At 37.6% G+C, this 17,778-nt stretch overlaps 1 protein-coding gene across 3 annotated transcripts in view; it reads right to left on the bottom strand.

Annotated features, from left to right (window-relative positions):
- Positions 1–3,441: 3,441 nt before the first annotated feature.
- Positions 3,442–17,778, bottom strand: part of CNTN5 (contactin 5) — a gene marked incomplete at both ends in the record, with an annotated part of 647,340 nt that continues 633,003 nt past the window's right edge. For all 3 annotated transcript variants that reach the window (XM_079788975.1, XM_079788976.1, XM_079788977.1), the window contains 4 exons: positions 3,442–3,545; positions 8,128–8,296; positions 14,747–14,859; positions 15,291–15,477. In XM_079788975.1, coding sequence (XP_079645101.1) covers positions 3,442–3,545; positions 8,128–8,296; positions 14,747–14,859; positions 15,291–15,477 — 573 coding nt within the window. The remainder of the gene's footprint in view (positions 3,546–8,127; positions 8,297–14,746; positions 14,860–15,290; positions 15,478–17,778) is intronic.

Below are 17,778 nucleotides of genomic sequence, written 5' to 3'. Positions count from 1 at the left end.
TTACAGAGAGGAAGGGAGAGGGATAGAGTTAGAAACATTGATGAGAAAGAAACATTGATCAGCTGCCTTTTGCACACCCCCTACTGGGGATGTGCCTGCAACCAAGGTACATGCCCATGACTGGAATCAAACCTGGACCTTTCAGTTCGCAGGCCAACGCTCTATCCACTGAGCCACACCAGTTAGGGCTATACTGCTTTTTTGCTTAGTTTATTCTTTGAGGTAGCTTCCAACTGTCAAGTTGAAACTACCATGGACATCTGTGGATAATGATATTTTCAGTGTGAAAACATTACCATAATTGTGAGTATACTGTGTTTTGCGTGACATAAATAATGGCATTCATATAGTTGACAGGAGAGAAGATAAAAGTCAATAAAAAGAGAATTATTTATTAAAAAGATCTAATGTTACAAGAACAGTACACAGAATTATTATCTGACTGTGCCTTCCACACGGTATATAACCTTATATATAGTACATATATACAGACTGTATACAATATATTTGACGGTTTGGCAGGGGGTCCACAATACCTTCATATAGGTATGGAAAACATTCACTTTCATGGAATTTTTAATTATGAGGAGTGTTTTTTTTTTCTTCATAGTTCAATTGACATTATACAAAAATACAGTCTCTTTAGTGATTTAAGACTGTGCGGTTATTATCCCATCCAAGAAAAAGCTCACTCAGTATTGCAGCTGGAAAATAATGTACCTTGATAAGGAATGTTGTTTTGTTTTCTTCAAAGTAAAAAGTATGCAATATATAAGTACATAAACATTTCAAACCTATTTTTAAATAGGTTTATGATGCAAAATACATATTCTGCGCATGTCGAGTGAAAACATCCCATATCTTTGATTTCTCTTAGAATACAACATCAGAATTCTATATTTAAATATTCTGTCAGATATGTACCATCCATCAGCTAGGTGAAAATATTGGTTAATTTAAATTTGCCATATGCTGACATTATATTTTTGTGGTGGGGGTTGTTTTATAAGAGTTCTAGTAATAACTTGATTTTTAAAGTCTGTCACTAAGTGAAAAATGAAGAAAATGGTTTAATTAATCAAAATGGTTTAATTAATCAAATATAAAGTAAAAATTATTGCCCATTTTTAAATATTCTTGTTGCATTCTTTTCAGATGCACATTTTGCTCCTGCAAGCTATACTATACTCAGGAAAGCTAATATTTTGCCTGCCTAATAGCATCCCTCTCTGCAAAGTCCAGCCTCTCCCAATACAAAGGAGGTGCTCAAGGAAGGCCATTTGGTCATTATTATTCACTGACTTCAATATTCACCATCTGTAGTAATTTATTAGAATAATCTGTTAACTAAAATAGTCTTTTAAGTCACTACTTGTTTGTTTAGGGTTTTTTTTGGACATAATTCCCTCAAAAACAGGAGTAACCAATATAAATAGTTGTACTGTGGCTCTGAAACTAATCTTTTAGGGTATTCAGAACAGAAATTCCAATCTTTCCTCTGATTCTAAAGGAATTAATCTCTAGAGCCACCAGTTTGAGCTCAATGTTGCTTCATTCGGCTTCCTGTTAAAGATGCAAATAGAATGAAAGTTATAAAATAAATTGCTTTTTATTCTCATACTAGAGGCCTGGTGCATGAAATTTGTGCATGGGAGGGGGGGGGCCTCAGCCCAACCCGCACCCTCTTGCACTCTGGGACCCCTCGGGGGATGTCCAACTGCCAGTTTAGGCCCGATCCCAACGGGCAGTCAGACAATCCGGGACTGCTGGCTCCTAACCACTCGCCTGCCTGCCTGCCTGAATGCCCCTAACCACTCGCCTGCCTGCCTTATTGCCCCTAACTGCCTCTGCCTGCCTGCCTGATCGCCCCTAACTGCCTCTGCCTTGGCCCCTGCATCCGGGACCCTGGCTTCCCTCCCTCTGGCTGGCTGCAGGCACCCGGGACTGGGACTGCGGGCAGCTTCCCTGCCTCTGGGTGGCTTCCCTCAGGCCGGGTCCCAGCTTTACCCGGAAAGATGTCAGACGTCCGGAAGACGTCTGGTTCATCTGGTCTAATTACCATATTACCCTTTCATTAGTATAGATTAACATCACCTGTTAACATGCAGGCTGTTTTTTTTTTTTTTTTTTGTGTGTATGACTTTGCAATAACTTTCCCTTCAGGCATCTTCTTGGGTGTGATGCAAACTCTGGCAAGTTCTCATGTTGGTTAGAACTTCTGTAAAAATATCACCAAGCAGAAAACTTTCACCTCACTTTCTAACAACTATCTAGGATCAAATAGGTCTTGGTTGACTCCTCCAAACAGCAAATGGGGCTCACTTTGTAGTGAGGCCATGTTTCCACAGTTTAATTTAAAAAATCAGTTTATCCTAGAGATCCTCTTAACAGTTGGTAACACTTTATAAGTGGTACGTGATGCACAGACCTGTTTAAAAATCAAAATTTATTTGTTATGCTTGAACTGTTTTAATTTACAGACTATATGTATGCATAATTATTTGCACAACAATTTTTCATTGTCCTTAAACTGATTTGCAATTAGAAGTAAACCTTGGACCTCACTCCACCTCTGTTTTGGCAGTAGGTGTGGAAACAGGAAGCTGTGTTTGTAGTCATTTCATTTACAAGTTAGCACCCTTCGCAACAAGTCAGTGTCTGCAGTTCTTAGTAACCACGTTTTTTGTGACTTTAAACTATCTTTTGTTATTGAAAATAAACATTTAATATATTTGCAGCTAGATAACATAGAACTGGATGAGAAACAACATCATTTAAATTCATTTGGACTCACTTTCTATTTATCTTGCACTAATATAAATGGCTTATTCCCTACCCTAATAACTTGCTCTAGGGATGCATATAGAATAGCATATTGACAAATTTTGCTATTTCACTATGCAGTCATACAATATTTTTCCAGAAAATTTTTGTATACTTATCCTATCATGGCCCACACAACTGAAGTATTTTTCATATCTCCTGTCATGTTGTCAATTGAAATATCAGCCAAAGGGAAAATGAAAAACAGTGGATTCAGAGTCTTAACCAAAGTTTTCATTCTCGGTTTTGTATTTGTGTTTGAAACAGATCTGCTAGAAACCACTTACTTAATAAATGGATGGCACACACTTAGAGTTATCAGATATAAAATCAAATTCCAACATACTAAAAAAGTAAAGAATGCATTAGACAGAAATTACCATTGCTTTAAAAAATCATTACATACAACCTGCATATTTTTATTGGACCAAGAACTGTCCTCTCCATTGACAAAAAACAAAGAAAAACCTGATGGTTAAGTAATATTTCCCCCAACCTCCTATAAGTGCATCATGTATAATCCCAAGTTTTTAAAGCTCATTCCAGTGTCCTGGGTCTCCACTTACAGTACACTCTTCACCACTATTATCAGAGTAAAGCAAGTTAAGTCTGCAGTTTTCACCAAGAGGTTGAAGGAATCATCAATGCCAAGAGCAACGTTACTGATGATGAAGATGTGGAGAGAGTATGGAGGGTTGACTGAGCACTAGTGATTTTTCCACCTGTGAGAAGAAAGAAGCAGTAATGGGGCAAATTATTTTGATTTTACTTGAGTTAGGAAAGCATTGTTTTTAGGTGTGTAAGACAAATGAATGCAACATCGGTCCTGTTTCTGATGAGAGTGTTCCTAGTATTTATGAAATGAGACATTGTCTGGGGTTCCCATAAGTTTTATGGAGGGCAGAAGTATATATGGAATACTGTATTTGTTAGTCAATGCCATGTCTAACAAACACATCTAATTAGAAGATTCAGGGTAAGTTTTACCAATGATGTAATAATGGAAAACATCCCACATTACAAGTATATAAAACAAAAGAATTTCTATAATATACAGTTGAGGGCATGGAGTAAAAGCAATTTGTAAAAGTTTGTGGCAATAAAAATGTATAATTTAATTACTTTAGCCTATTTTTCAATTTAATAATAGCATATTATTTCCTTTATTTAAAGGTTCTTGATTTGAGTTTCAGTTGAGTAGATTCTCATACCAAAGTTGCCAATGGAGAGTTCTATTTCATCACTCTTACTTTCAACCAGAAGTTCTTCCTTCTTGAGACCCAAAACACACGTATGCAGTTAATGTATAAGGTGGTTGTTTGATTGAACTGACTGATCTGAATTGATTAGTTTGAAGTAGTTCTTATAGCTCTACATAATCACAAACTAAGTGCTACTCTTAGATCTAACTTCAGAAATGGTTCTTCAAACCAAATGTCTTCTGAAGGATCATCATCATAATTTATATTTAATGAATGCATACTGCATGCCATGCACTGTACTATACATATTATCTTTTTTTTTAAAAAAATCCTCACTTGAGGATATTTTTTCCATTGATTTTTTTAAAGAGAGGGGAAGGGAGGGTGAGGGAGGAGAAGAGAGAAACATCATACTGAGAGAGATACATTGATTGGTTACCTCTCCCATGTGCCCCGACTGGGGTTGTACTTGGCCTTGGCCAGGAATGGAACCAGCGACCTTTCAGTGGGCATTCTAACCACTGAGCTAAACAGGCAAGGGCTATATATATTATCTTATTTGATCCTCACAACATTCTTAGGTAGCAAGTAATATTATTTACCCTTCTGTTGCCAATGAGGGAACCGGACTTAGAAATATTATAGAACTTGCTTAAAGTTACTGAGCTAGGGATTAGTGAAATCAGGTGCTCTTATTTGTATTGTCTTTCTTAAAACAATGAGTGGCCTGGGTTAAAACCTTAATGATAATGATGGATTAATAGTAAAATCTACCACTCAGTTTTGGAATCATTCTTCTGTCACATTATCTTCTCTGGCCAGATTAAACATTACAGCATTCTGGGTGTGATTTTCATTACAGAAATAGAGTCAAAGTTATTCTCACATGTTTACTTAAGCGCCGAAGAATCACTTGTTTGGTAAGCCACACACATACAAAAACAACTCACCTTTGAAAATTTTTACAGGTAAGGTACTACTAAAACCTATTAATCAACATATTGGAGAATATTACATATGTTTTGGCTTGTACAAAATGGGGTTATTGTGAAGTGCATGGCCACATTTGAGCTACAAACAGGCATGATGAAAAAGCCTCGCTAGAGTGGTGTGTGTATGCTTAATAAAAAGAAACTGAACACGTCCTTTCTATTTATTTTTAAATCAACCTGCACGACATTTCACAAAAACATCTCACTGGCAAATGCTAACTAAAGTCTATATCTCAAATTCCAAATAGAATCCACAAAGCAAAAACATATTTTGGCATAATAAAACAAAACAAAACACAAAACATCAACAACACTGCACTAAGTTCTAGTCCCAGCTGTAAAACTAGCTATTTCAACTTCTTAGGCTTTTAGTTTTTGGAAAATAAGGATGAAATCAATCATTGCTCATGTTTTATGTTGTAGGATAGTCAATAGTATGAGATTTCACTTTATAGAAACTGGGGAAAGGGTTGCACTGGACAAAATATTTTAACTTAAACATAAAAGTTGATGGTTTTTTTCCCCATGGGATAGAAGTTCCCAGTTAATTAATTGATTTATTTTTTTAAATATAGTTTTATTGATTTCAGAGAGAAAAGGAGAGGGAGAGAGAAAGATAGAAGCATCAATGATGAGAGAATCATTGATTGGCTGCCTCCTGCACACCCCCCACTGGGGATCCAGCCCTCAACCTGGGCATGTGCCCTTGACTGGAATCGAATCTGGGACCTTTCAGTCCGCAGGCCGACACTCTATCCACTGAGCCAAACCAGCTAGGGCTGTTCCCAGTTAATTTAAAATATAAATGGGAGAATCAAAATCTTTATAAGTTCCTCTGAGCTTGGGGTTGATCTTATTCAAATGATACTTCAGAATTTGATTGTGTTAGAGTATGAAAGGAATCTTGGAGAGTCAGAGAATAATAAAATACTTAACTCATGAGGTTGCTATAAGGAGAAAATAACATAATATATGAAAAACAACTAGCATAATGCCAAGAACATAAGTAGGGCACTGTATAGACTCTTTGTAGTATTGTTATTAGAAATCTGAGATTATGAAGCAAAGAGACTGTCATCTTTTTCACTTTTCAAAATAATTTTTAGTCTTTCAAGGTACTCTTCAAGATCTCACATTCACATTTAAACAGTTCTATTGTAAACTAATCAATGTCTCTACATTAATACTTTTCTTGAAATTATACTTTTATAAATGAATTATAAAGTATAATAACTTTTTGTGTGGCCACAACATATTTATATTCTTAAGTATTTTCATCTGAATTTCTGAAAAAGTCAGACTTCCTGCATCTTGTTTTTTACTTTTAATTTTTACTTTTAAAATAGTTTAAGATGTACCAAAAAGTTATAAGACTAGAACAAACAATTCATTTTGATTCCTTAAATGTTATGTTTTGTCATTCTTGCTTTATTATTCTCTCTATAAATATATATAAGATTTTCCCTGAATCACCTGAGAGTTTCAAATATGATGTGCCTTTACCCCTAAATATTTAGTGCATAGTTTCTAAAAATAATTTTCTCATATAACAAAGTGTAATTAAAAAAACACAGGAAGTTAATGTTGCCATAATATTACACTATAGACATTATTCACGTTTTATCAATTGTCCCAATAATATCCTTTATCTCATCTTGTATTTTTATGCAAGACTTTACTTATCAAAGATTATGTCAATAGCTTTTCCTCAAAGTTTCAGACTATCTTATTATTTTCTTTCCTACATTTTCTTCCTATCTCACTTTGTGGCATCAGAAATTCATATGCAATACTTTTCGTCTTAATCCAAATAAATAAATATTTGGGATATAATAGAGCCACATGCAGAGTCCTACAGGATATCAGTTGATTCTTCTCTTTAGGTTGACAGTTCTGCTTGGGAATAATTGCTCAATAAATAATGCTTATAATTATACATTAATTAAATGTTCATTAAACATTTTTTATATATTTTTATTGATTTCAGAGCGAGGAAGGGAGAGGGAGAGATAGAAACATCAATGATGAGAGAGAATCATTGATTGGCTGCCTCTTGCATGCCCCCCACTGGGGATCGAGCCCACACCTGGGCATGTGCCCTTGACCGGAATTGAACCTGGGACCCTTCAGTCCGCAGGCTGACACTCTATCTACGGAGCCAAACCGGCTAGGGCCATTAAACATTTTTTTATATAAGGCTTTACTGAAAATTGTTTAATACTTTCTTATTTGGACATTTACATATGTAATTAAATATTTTCTTTCTATTTTCACTACATCAATGAAAGGGTTACTTTTGTCCAAATTTGTGCAATCCAAAGGACTCAGTAAAAGCTAGAAATTATTAATATTGCTAACAACTACAATGCCTAAATAATTTCTGGAGCTCTAATGTACAGCATGGTGATTTTAGTTAATAATACTATGATATATACTTAAAAGTTTCTAAGAGAGCAGATTTTAAATGTTCTCACCACAAAAAAAGAAATGGCAGTTATATGATTTGATGGAGGTGTTAACTAACGCTATGGTGGTAATCATTTTGAAAAATGTAAGTATCAAATCAATACATTGTACACCTTAAATTTACACAATGTTACTTGTCAAAGCTAGAAAAAAACAGAACAAAATACTTATGCTCAATAACATTTATAATTTATGTTGAAATCAATAAACATGACCAAAATTTAATTAAAAAAAATATTCCTTTTGAACTTTCCTGTCCCTCCTGCTCCATTATGTAATGATAAAGGAAGTCAAGACAATAGAGAAATAGGTATGTCAAACTAGAGCTGTACCAGTTTAAAAGCAATATTTCAAAACCCAAATGACAAGGTATTGCTTGAAATCAGGAAAGGCAAGGGAGTTTCACAAATGAGGACATTTAAATGAAACTGTCATCTCCTTTTTTTGAATTTTCAGAAATTCTGCAATTTGGGGCAGACTACAATGATTTGCATTAATCAGAGTATGACATGGCAATCAGCGTGAGAAAAGAAACCCTTCAAAATCTCTGGACCATGCAATCCATCATATTAATTTTCATGAGGTTTACACCACCCTGATGTTTTGAGTGGTCATCAAATTAAGCCTAGTATGTCAAAACTTACCTGAATATGATGGTACCCTGATTTGGGAACTAGCCGTTCCATCCCCTCCTTCACTAGATGCTCGAACTTCAATGATATAGACTCCAGCACCGGGGAGTGGTACTACTGCTTGAGGTTTCTGTGTTTCAATAACTTGACTGTTGCTGTGGCCCTCTTGCCTATAAAAAACCTAGGAATGATAACAGGGTTTTAAACATAATGATACTCAAGTGAGGATTTCAAATGTTAACGGTCTACTGTATGTCACACTCTGAGCTAAGTACAAGGAGCTCATAGCTTAGGTACATACATGAACAATGTCATACATGTGCTATGTGACTCAGCTCGATGTATATACCATGTGCTGTTGAAAGCACAAAGGAATTTAATTCTGTCTGGAGGTTAGGGAAGGATTTTCAGAGGAGGTGATGCCCGAGCTAAACATTTAAAGATGAGTCAAGTTCACCAGTTGTTCCAGGGGAGGAGAAGAATTCTAGAAAAAGGTAAGAGAAGATGAAAACATACATCTAAGCACCGAGAAACCATATTATTGGGGTATGGAAGAGAGACAAATGTATGGGAAGACTCATGAGAAACGAGGCCAGAGAAGTCTGTAGTGAGGGGGCGGATCACTGGGCGTCTTTTATTCTTGGTCATTGAAAGAAACAGTATCCTGGAAGTAGTCAAAGCTGTCAACCTTTAATCATTTGGAAGAAGTAAAAATAAAATTTGATAAATATATCAATAGTAAACCCTTAATGTAGGAAATGGCTGAGAAGTTTAACATTTTATTAATTTTACTTTGGTGGTTTGCTTGTGTTTTTTTGGTGAACTGACATTTGGATACATTGGGTAGTGAAGTTAAGCCTTTTTCAGATATCTATCTATGGCACTAGAATTGAATATGTATTCATGGCAGAGTTTCAGAACAACAAATTAGGATACAGAATTATACTGTTTACAAATCAAAATATTAAGGTCATAGAGATTATGCGATTTATGCAAGCTGATGTGACTAGTTATGGTAGAAATTATATTAGTTTAGCATTCTCATGATCAGCTCAGAGCAATTTCACTGTATCGTATTGTTCCTACTCATTTACCCCCAATAAACATTTTTGTATGTGTGTGTCTAATAATCAAGTAGCAGCAGTGAAGATATGTTAAAATGCCCTCACCCCCCTGTTGTCTGTGTCCATTGGTTAGGCTTACACATATGCATGCATACAAGTCCTCTGGCATGAGTGGGGGAGAGAGTTGGGGGTAATGAGGGGATAAGGATACATGTAATATCTTAATCAATAAAGAAATTTTTAAAAAGATATGTTAAAATGCATTTTTATCCAATTTCATTATTTCTGTGCTTTTTCATAATTGTTGGTATTATAATATGATTGCTTTGCATAATGGAAAGATCAATAGCTTTGCAAATCATACAGATCTGGAATCAAAACAAATCTCCTTCAAAATAAAAATAATCTCCTGTGCATTCCTGTGCGGGCAAATGTGGGCAAGTTGCCAACCTTTCTAAACCTCAGGTACCTCTACTGTAGAGAATTAACATTTATTTTATAGTTCGGAGAATAAAATGAGAGGATGCATATGAAATATCTAGCACACGACCTGGTGCATGGGAAATGTAATAAGATCAAGCTACTTTTGCTTCATCATTGTTCATTGTCAACGGCCAGAATTCACATTTGCATAAAAAAATATGGACTGGCCTGGGAACCTAGACAAAAATCTATAATACTGTTTTCTTAAAAAATGTGATTTTAACTCGAACTAACCTACATACAAGAAAGAAAAAATACTTCTGTATAAATGTATATGACATGTGCAATAATTGTATCTACTGAAATTCTTATAAGGAAGGAAGCCATAGCCTCGATGTAGTTACAAAGTGGTAAGAGTGTTAGTGAATGTTTCTCATGTGGGCCAGGCATAGTGCTATATACTGGAGATTTGCCCGAGAACAAGACCATATGTTTTCAGCCCTTATGGCACTTATAGTCTAATGCATGGTGGATATAGGTAACGATGCAATGAAGTGTATTATGTACTGCAATAGGAAACATTTGATGGTAAAGCAATTCATGGAGTGGGTACTTAGTCAAGATATGAGGAATCAGCCCTGGCCAGTTTGGCTCAGTGGATAGAGTGTCAGCCTGCGGACTGAGGAGTCCCAGGTTCGATTCCGGTCAAGGGCATGTACCTTGGTTGCGGGCACATCCCCAGTGGGGAGTGTGCAGGAGGCAGCTGATCGATGTTTCTCTCTCATCGATGTTTCTAACTCTCTGACCCTCTCCCTTCCTCTCTGTAAAAAATCAATAAAATAAAATAAAAAAGATATGAGGAATCAGAAACACTTCTTAAATGATGCCTACAGCAGTTTCTTTTGGCTTAAAAATGACAATTGTATCAGAATATATGCTTCTCATTTTGAATGTACCAGAGTAATGAATCAGAATTCTGATCATCCACATGAGGTAATTAGAAAGCAAATACATGGCAATGGGAATGTATGTAAATTGGTGAGGATTGGCAGGGGGAGTGACTATATTAGAGGACACTGTTATTATGGTAGATAAATTACAATTCTTATGACAAAGAAAAATGCAACCAGTAATGCATATCTAATGTTGCTGTAAAATCCAGAGTTGAAGACAAATTTGTGGATCCGTTGAGATTTAGAAACAAAAGGTGAGAGCAGAAAAAATATCAATTGATGGTAACAAAGGGAGTTTGAGATTTAATGTGGTTTTTATCAATACATCCAGGGAGCTGTACTGCTGTGAGTCTGTAAGTAGGTATACTAAGTGAAAAGAGACATTGAATTCATTGTCAGTCTTAGGTGCTTTAGAGAATCTTGGCTCATTTTAAAATCCTAATTTAGAAAAGATGAATAAGAATGAGAAATATGAGCAGGTTAAGGAGTTATCAAGACATGTCTGAAATAGTTATTGACAGTAAAGAGTTCAGAGAGTGCTTTAAAAATCTGGAAGTGTATAGATCGGCAGTTGCGATGACAGCTATCTTTAGGCACAAAGGAAATTGTCTAATGTATTGTCAAGACTATTCTCAAATGTTATCTAAAAAACTGAGAGCCAGTGTATCATCCATAGAGAGTTTTTTAAGCAAAAAAAAATTAATACAGAACTGCTATTCTCCAAGGCACAGTTTGGAAATAGCTAGTGTGCATGCCTGATGGTAACAGAATAATAGGGTGTGTATGCTTAAAAATATAACTGAATACATTTTTTCTGGTTCTACCCACAAGTGTCCCTGAAAAGGATGGACCCTATTAAAGGCCTATTCACCAGCTGGGCATTTTGGGAATAGTTAATGGAGACAATTGCTCTTCATTATAGAGGGTGAGGATTCACAATCCCCAGTGGCAATGGGTGGATGATAAGGAATCAGTAAGATGAATAGAATCTGGATAAAAAGAAGTTGGAACCACAAGTACCAGTGAGAAGCCACTGGCTGTAGGGTGGCTGAAAAGCACTTTAAAGAACAGGATCTTGTTTGTCCATTCATAGATTGAAGGACACCAAGGTTGCATCTACATCTTGGCTATTGTAAATTTTCCTGCAATGGACATAGGGGTGCATTTATCTTTTCAAATTAAAATGTTTTAATATTCTTTAGATAAATACCCAAAAGTGGAATTGCTGGGTCATGGTAGATGTATTTTTTAGGTTTTTGAGACATTTCCATATTGTTTTCCATAGTGGCTGCATCGAATCTTGTCATTTGGAACAACATGGATGGACCTAGAGGGTATGATATTAAGTGAGACAAGTCAGACAGAGAAAGACAAATACCATATAGTTTCACTTATATGGGTAGTGTAATAAAATAAAACAAATCAATAAGCAAAACAAAATGGGACTCATAGACACAGAGGTCAAACTGATGGTGGCCAGAGAGGAAGGGAGTGGGGGATTGATGAAAAAGGTGAAAGTGAATATAGTCAATAATATTGTGATAAACTTGCATGGTAACAGGTGATTACTAGACTTGGTGTGGTGATAAAGTATATAAATGTCAAATCATTGTATTATACACCTGAAACTAATATTATATTGTATACCAATTACACTTAAGAAAAAAAGCACAGGATCTTGAATAAGTCCTGGAGAAATAATGTACAGCATAGTGATGGTAGTTAATAAAATAAAAAATAAAAAAGAACAAAACTTTCTGAAGTGCAATTTTCAGACGTGTGTCTGTGTTGTGTGTCTTTCACTCTACAATATCCCCCTACCAAATTTCCATGAAGCTGATGTATATGTAACATTATGTAAGCTACTTCTGTCTTAATTATTTTATGACAAAAAGTTTCAAGCATACTCAGATGTAGAGAGGAGAGTATAAGCCATTATACCTGAGTCATTCTAATTTATGGGAATCACAGGAAAGAGGCTGCGTCTGTATTTGGAATGAGTATAACCTGAAGGAAAGCGCTAAGATACAGGAAACCAATGAGACTAGAATAGCCATAGACTTTACACTCCCTGAGAAGCTGGATAAATATAAGAGTGGGCTTCAAAATTCCACAGGGTGTGGCATACAGCATCAATCCAAGTGGACAGGTATCTCAGGCGTCTAGAAGGCCCTAACTGATGTCTGAGTTGAATAAACAAACAAAAACATCTGTCTATATTGATGGATACCTCTTCCAGGATCAAAGTTAATTAGATTATTCATCCATTCTAGAAGCCCTGGGGATAAAGAGATGAGTAAGACAGAGTCCTTCTCTTCAATCATATATAGCCTGGTGGGGAGACAGTCACATATAAAAAGAGCAGTTCTAGCTGGTTTGGCTCAGTAGATAGTCAGCCTGCAGACCAGAGGGTCCCGGGTTTCATTCTTGGTTGCAGGCTCCTCCCCAGCCCACACTGTGGTCAGGACTCGTGTAGGAGGAAACCAATAGATGTGTTTCTCTCACATCAATGTTCCTCTTTGCCTTTCCCTCTCTATTCCACTCTCCCTAAAAAAAATCAATGGAAAAATATCCTTGGGTAAGGATTGACAAAAAATAAAATAAAAATAAAATAAAAAGGAAGAGCAATGACAGAGACAGAAATGGCAATTGTGAACAATGTGTAGGGTCCCCTCACCTGGGACACCCATGTTCAACCTCATGTATTCTCCAGGTTAAAGGGTGTTTCTCCTCTCACCTGAGAGGTGCCTGAAGCCATTTGCTTTCACCTAGCTTTTCCTTGTGTTCTATTTGCCACTCCTGTTTGGGAGATTGCTTGCCATAATGCTAATGAGGTTTTATATTGGCTCTTAGTCTATCACTTTCATTGTACTCCTACTCCTAATCATTGAAGGGTATATTTGCATTAGAGGACAAGTAGTGAGGACAGAGGGAAGGGAATGTAAAAAAGGGGACTGAGAAAAGGGTTCAGAAAATGGCTCCCCTGCCCACCCCCAAAAGGTCAAATTCAATATCCTTGGGGATTATGACAGATTGGAGAGTATTCATTTGAATGTGAGGGTGTCTGTGATCCATACCAATTACAGTCTGTAAGAAATGCTGCAGTTTGCATCTTAAAATATTCTTAATGGATATTATTTACCTTAAACTTATATTCAATTTATAACTTCTTGTTTTTAGCTTTAGAATTTTATCACTTTGTATACAAAATGTTACCATCTCTGATAGCTGAAAAGCCACCTAAATGAAGCTGTTCAGTCTAAATATTACCATTGAAATATTTTAAAATTCTGCTATAAATAATATTCAACAAATGATTCTGTCTAGAGTTTAAGATAATAAATCAAATCTGACGTATGGACTAAAATTTGAAGTTCAGCCAATTCAATACATAGGCCACATATATTTTAAAATCAGAGACAAAGTTGTTTTTCAAGAACAAACGATCTAAATGTTTTCTTATTTCCAGATCTCTTGCTGACATGAAGCAGGATGACCGTATGTGAAATGTTACATCTACTTTGGAGCGTTCGGTCTCTCTCCATGAACTCCTTCCAACGCTGTGTGCTGGCCTAGCATTTTTCTTCCTCTGTTTCTTTGCTAATAGAAAGTCTTTCTATCAGATAATCATCTAGTATTTTCCATCCGCCAGCACAGTTTGTCTGTGGAAAGAGAACGCCAAGATACTCTGCCTACATTCTGCAGATTCTGACACTGTGTTTCGTGGGACCCTCTACTCAAATTGCTGTTGCTTTCCCTACCCATTCCTTTCCTGTGCCTTGTGCAGTGGGAATGAATTCTGACTGCCTTGGCTTCCTTACTGCAGGAAATTCTTTCTAGGAATACAGGTGGAAAAATTCTGAGAAAAAACTGGTATGTGATGGTCTTTTAAAAAAATATTTTTATTGATTTCAGAGAGGGAGAGAGAGATAGAAACATCAATGATGAGAGAGAATCATTGATTGGCTGCCTCCTGCACCCTCCCCCTTACTGGAGATTGAGCCTGCAACCAGGGCATATGCTTTTAACCAGAATCGAACCCGGGACCTTCAGTCCGCAGTCCGACACTCTATCCACTGAGCCAAACCGGCTAGGGCTGTGATGGATCTTTTTATGGCTTATTAATTCTACATCCTCACAATAACAGTGTTCGAGACCAGCATCTACCCAAGGGAGTGAAGAAACACTGACCTTGTAGCCCATGACTTCAGATTCGTTGGCTAACGGTCTGACAGGTTCCCAGCCTAGAGAAAGCTCAGAGCCTTGCTGCTCCCACCTGAGGTTGCCAGGTGCTTGACTAGGGGCTGCAAAATAAAAAGTGAGAGAACTGGCAAGGGGGCTTACATACATTCACTTAAATCCCTGCACTTCAGTCTTTGCGCGTGCTTCATAGTTGGCTGGCACCATCGGTTCCTTCCAGCTAGAGTCAGAAAGGAGGGTTTTGCTCCAGAATTGTCATTTTTAATAGTTACTCTACTGAGCTTTTGAACCTGAATTCTTTTATCTCCCTTTCGTGTCAAAATCGCTTAGCCTTGTTTCACAGGAAAATAACCTTTATCCACTGTGACTGCAGACATTGCTGAGCTATTTTTGGAAGTCAGATCTAAGCAATGAACAAGACTATGGATCTAAACTCTCCTTCAACTCTGCTTATGATGTACTTCATGTGGCTTTCAGAAATGTTATCAGATGTTTCCTTTTAGTCTGAAACAAACAAAGAGCGCCGGTCACTTACGGGATTTCTTGGTGGTTGCGCTCACTTCGCCGCTCGGTGGCCCATATCCAGCTCCGTTATAGGCCCTCACGGTGAAGTGATATAATGTATTTCCTTCCAGTCCTGTCAGGGTGACGGATGACTCGTTGCCCTTCGTTTTGACTGTTTCTGCTGCATCTTCTTGTTCCAGGTCTTTCCGATAACTAACCTGTCAACACATTATCACATGACAGATTAATTTCAAGATTTCCCCTCTGCTTGCGAGTATCTGAACTTTAAAAAGTGGTTCTCACACGCATCTGTAGGAAATGACTCCTGTACCATTCTATTAACAGGTGCTATCAGTAAGGCTAAAATCACAGTCTTCGTCGCGGCCCAATCTGCATCTGTGTGCATTGCCCCATTTGCCCCTGTGCTGAGCAGCACTCAGCCAGGCAACGGGAGGTGCTACCTTGTAGCCGGGGAGCATGAAGAACATTAAGGAAGAATCACTGAAAGACTCGGAAGTGCTCTTCTCTCCTAGGTCATCAGAACCATTTATCCTTCAAAGCCCTGGCGCTTTGAATGAATTATCTGAGAAAGAAGAATGAAGGATATTTCCTCCTGGGCCTGGAATAAAGGTGAATCACACCAGCTGTATGGGTTTAATAGAAAAGAGGTGACAGAAACTCATGATAACGTGGAGTGGTCTAAATGTCGAGAATGCATATTGTTAGATTATGGGAAGGAGGGAGAGGGGAAGAGCTGTTTGTCAAAGCACATTTTGTGCATTGAGATGATCTGTTCTGGTTATGAACTCATGGGGCTCATCTCTGACCTAACTTGGTCCCTTCGTCAGATTCAGTAATTGCCTCTGTGTACCTAAAGCTTAACTTTTTCTGGCACTAAACCTTAACTGTGCATAAGTGCACAGGAGAACAGTTCCCTCCCCCCACAAGTATTTATTGTGGTGAAGGTAATGGAAAAGTAATCACCTTTCCCCAATTTAGTTACTGTGGTAAAAGAAGTGGACACGGCACCCATGTCCTCCTTCAAGTGCTTGGTCTACTGTACAGGCTAGAACGCCACACACCACATTTTTCAGATTCTCTTCCAGCGAAGGTTGCTGCTGTACACTGTGGGCAGTGAGTAGTTTGGTTGAAACTTGAACTATTCTGGAACATACCTAGGACTGCTATTTCCAGTTGTGGCTATAGGAAGTCATTATAAGATCTTACCTCTCAGAAAAAATAATATTGCATCAACACAGTATATTAAAGGCCTCTACTAGCCTTGATGCTGACTGAAGGAAATGGGAGTAGAAATGGGTAGAGAAGGAAGGACGTTATAAATGGTAACTGCAGTTTTAGAAAATGAAGACTGTAATAGCCATACTTTCTTCCTGGTACTGTTTTAGTATATAAGGATTAAATAACTCAGGCCCCTTCCTTTCTTCTAATATTTTTATATAGAGAGCTATTCCTCCTCTAATGAAGTAATAACGTACTTCATTAGAGGAGGAATAAACCTCCACCCTGAGATGGACAGATTGACTGGTGGAACTTTCTCTGGCTTTCCTTTCCAGGGAGATGGTGAGTACATTTTCACTTGTAGGAGATATTTGCACTATGTCGGTATGGAACGTCATCACTGCTAATTGTTGCTCTGGGGGAGTTGTTGAATTGGGAAAAGCACGTGCATGGATATTGAATAACCAAAGGGATATGGTACATTAGTGTTCAACATCCATTTTACCTTGATGCTAGTGTGTCTTCTTGGACTAAAGAAGATGAAGAAGCAAACAACATTTTTCTAAGAGTCCCTTGCAGTTAGGAATCTCATCATGTTTTAGGTTCAGCCAGTCAGATGCACATGCCTGAGATTTGAATGTAGAAGAGACATGGAGGCTAAACGTCCACGGCTTCTGCTTTTCTGCAGGCAAGCCTAGTAATGGGGTCATTAGTTTCCCTCTTTCCCCCGCTGGGGCAGCACTAATGAATGACTCGTTGTCTAACCATTAGCTTTATGGGAGCCAAGACGCAGGGCACAAGACATCCATTTTGTTGATGCAAATCGCAGCGAGCCTGGTGAGATTCTGGAGCTGACAAACACAGCGGAGGCCTCCAGGTGGCAGTAGCTTCCTGAGTGTGGTGCCATCCTGACCATGGTGGCTTCCAAACCGTGGCCGTGGCCTGAGTTTCTGGGGCTGGTGGCTTCCTGCTTTCAGAAGATGTCAGTGTCTTCCTCTATGGCCTGAACCCATAGCTTGACTTTAATAGTCATTCTTGAAATATCACCCTAGAGTGTGTTAATTGAACTCAGTAATGTAAACCATTCAATACCTATAATACAACATTTCTTACTTAAACTAGTTGAAGCAATTCAGTTCTTTGTAACTGAACCCTGATATATCTACACAGATCTCTAATACACACACACACACACACACACACACACACAGTTGATATGATAGCCCTGGCCGGTGTTGCTCAGTGGTTAGAGGAGTGTTGGCCCATGCACTGAGGAGTCT

Source organism: Cnephaeus nilssonii (genome assembly GCF_951640355.1).
Source record: "Cnephaeus nilssonii genome assembly, chromosome: 13".
In the NCBI taxonomy this organism is placed as follows: Eukaryota; Metazoa; Chordata; class Mammalia; order Chiroptera; family Vespertilionidae; genus Cnephaeus; species Cnephaeus nilssonii.
This window is presented reverse-complemented; position numbering and strand designations above follow the sequence as displayed.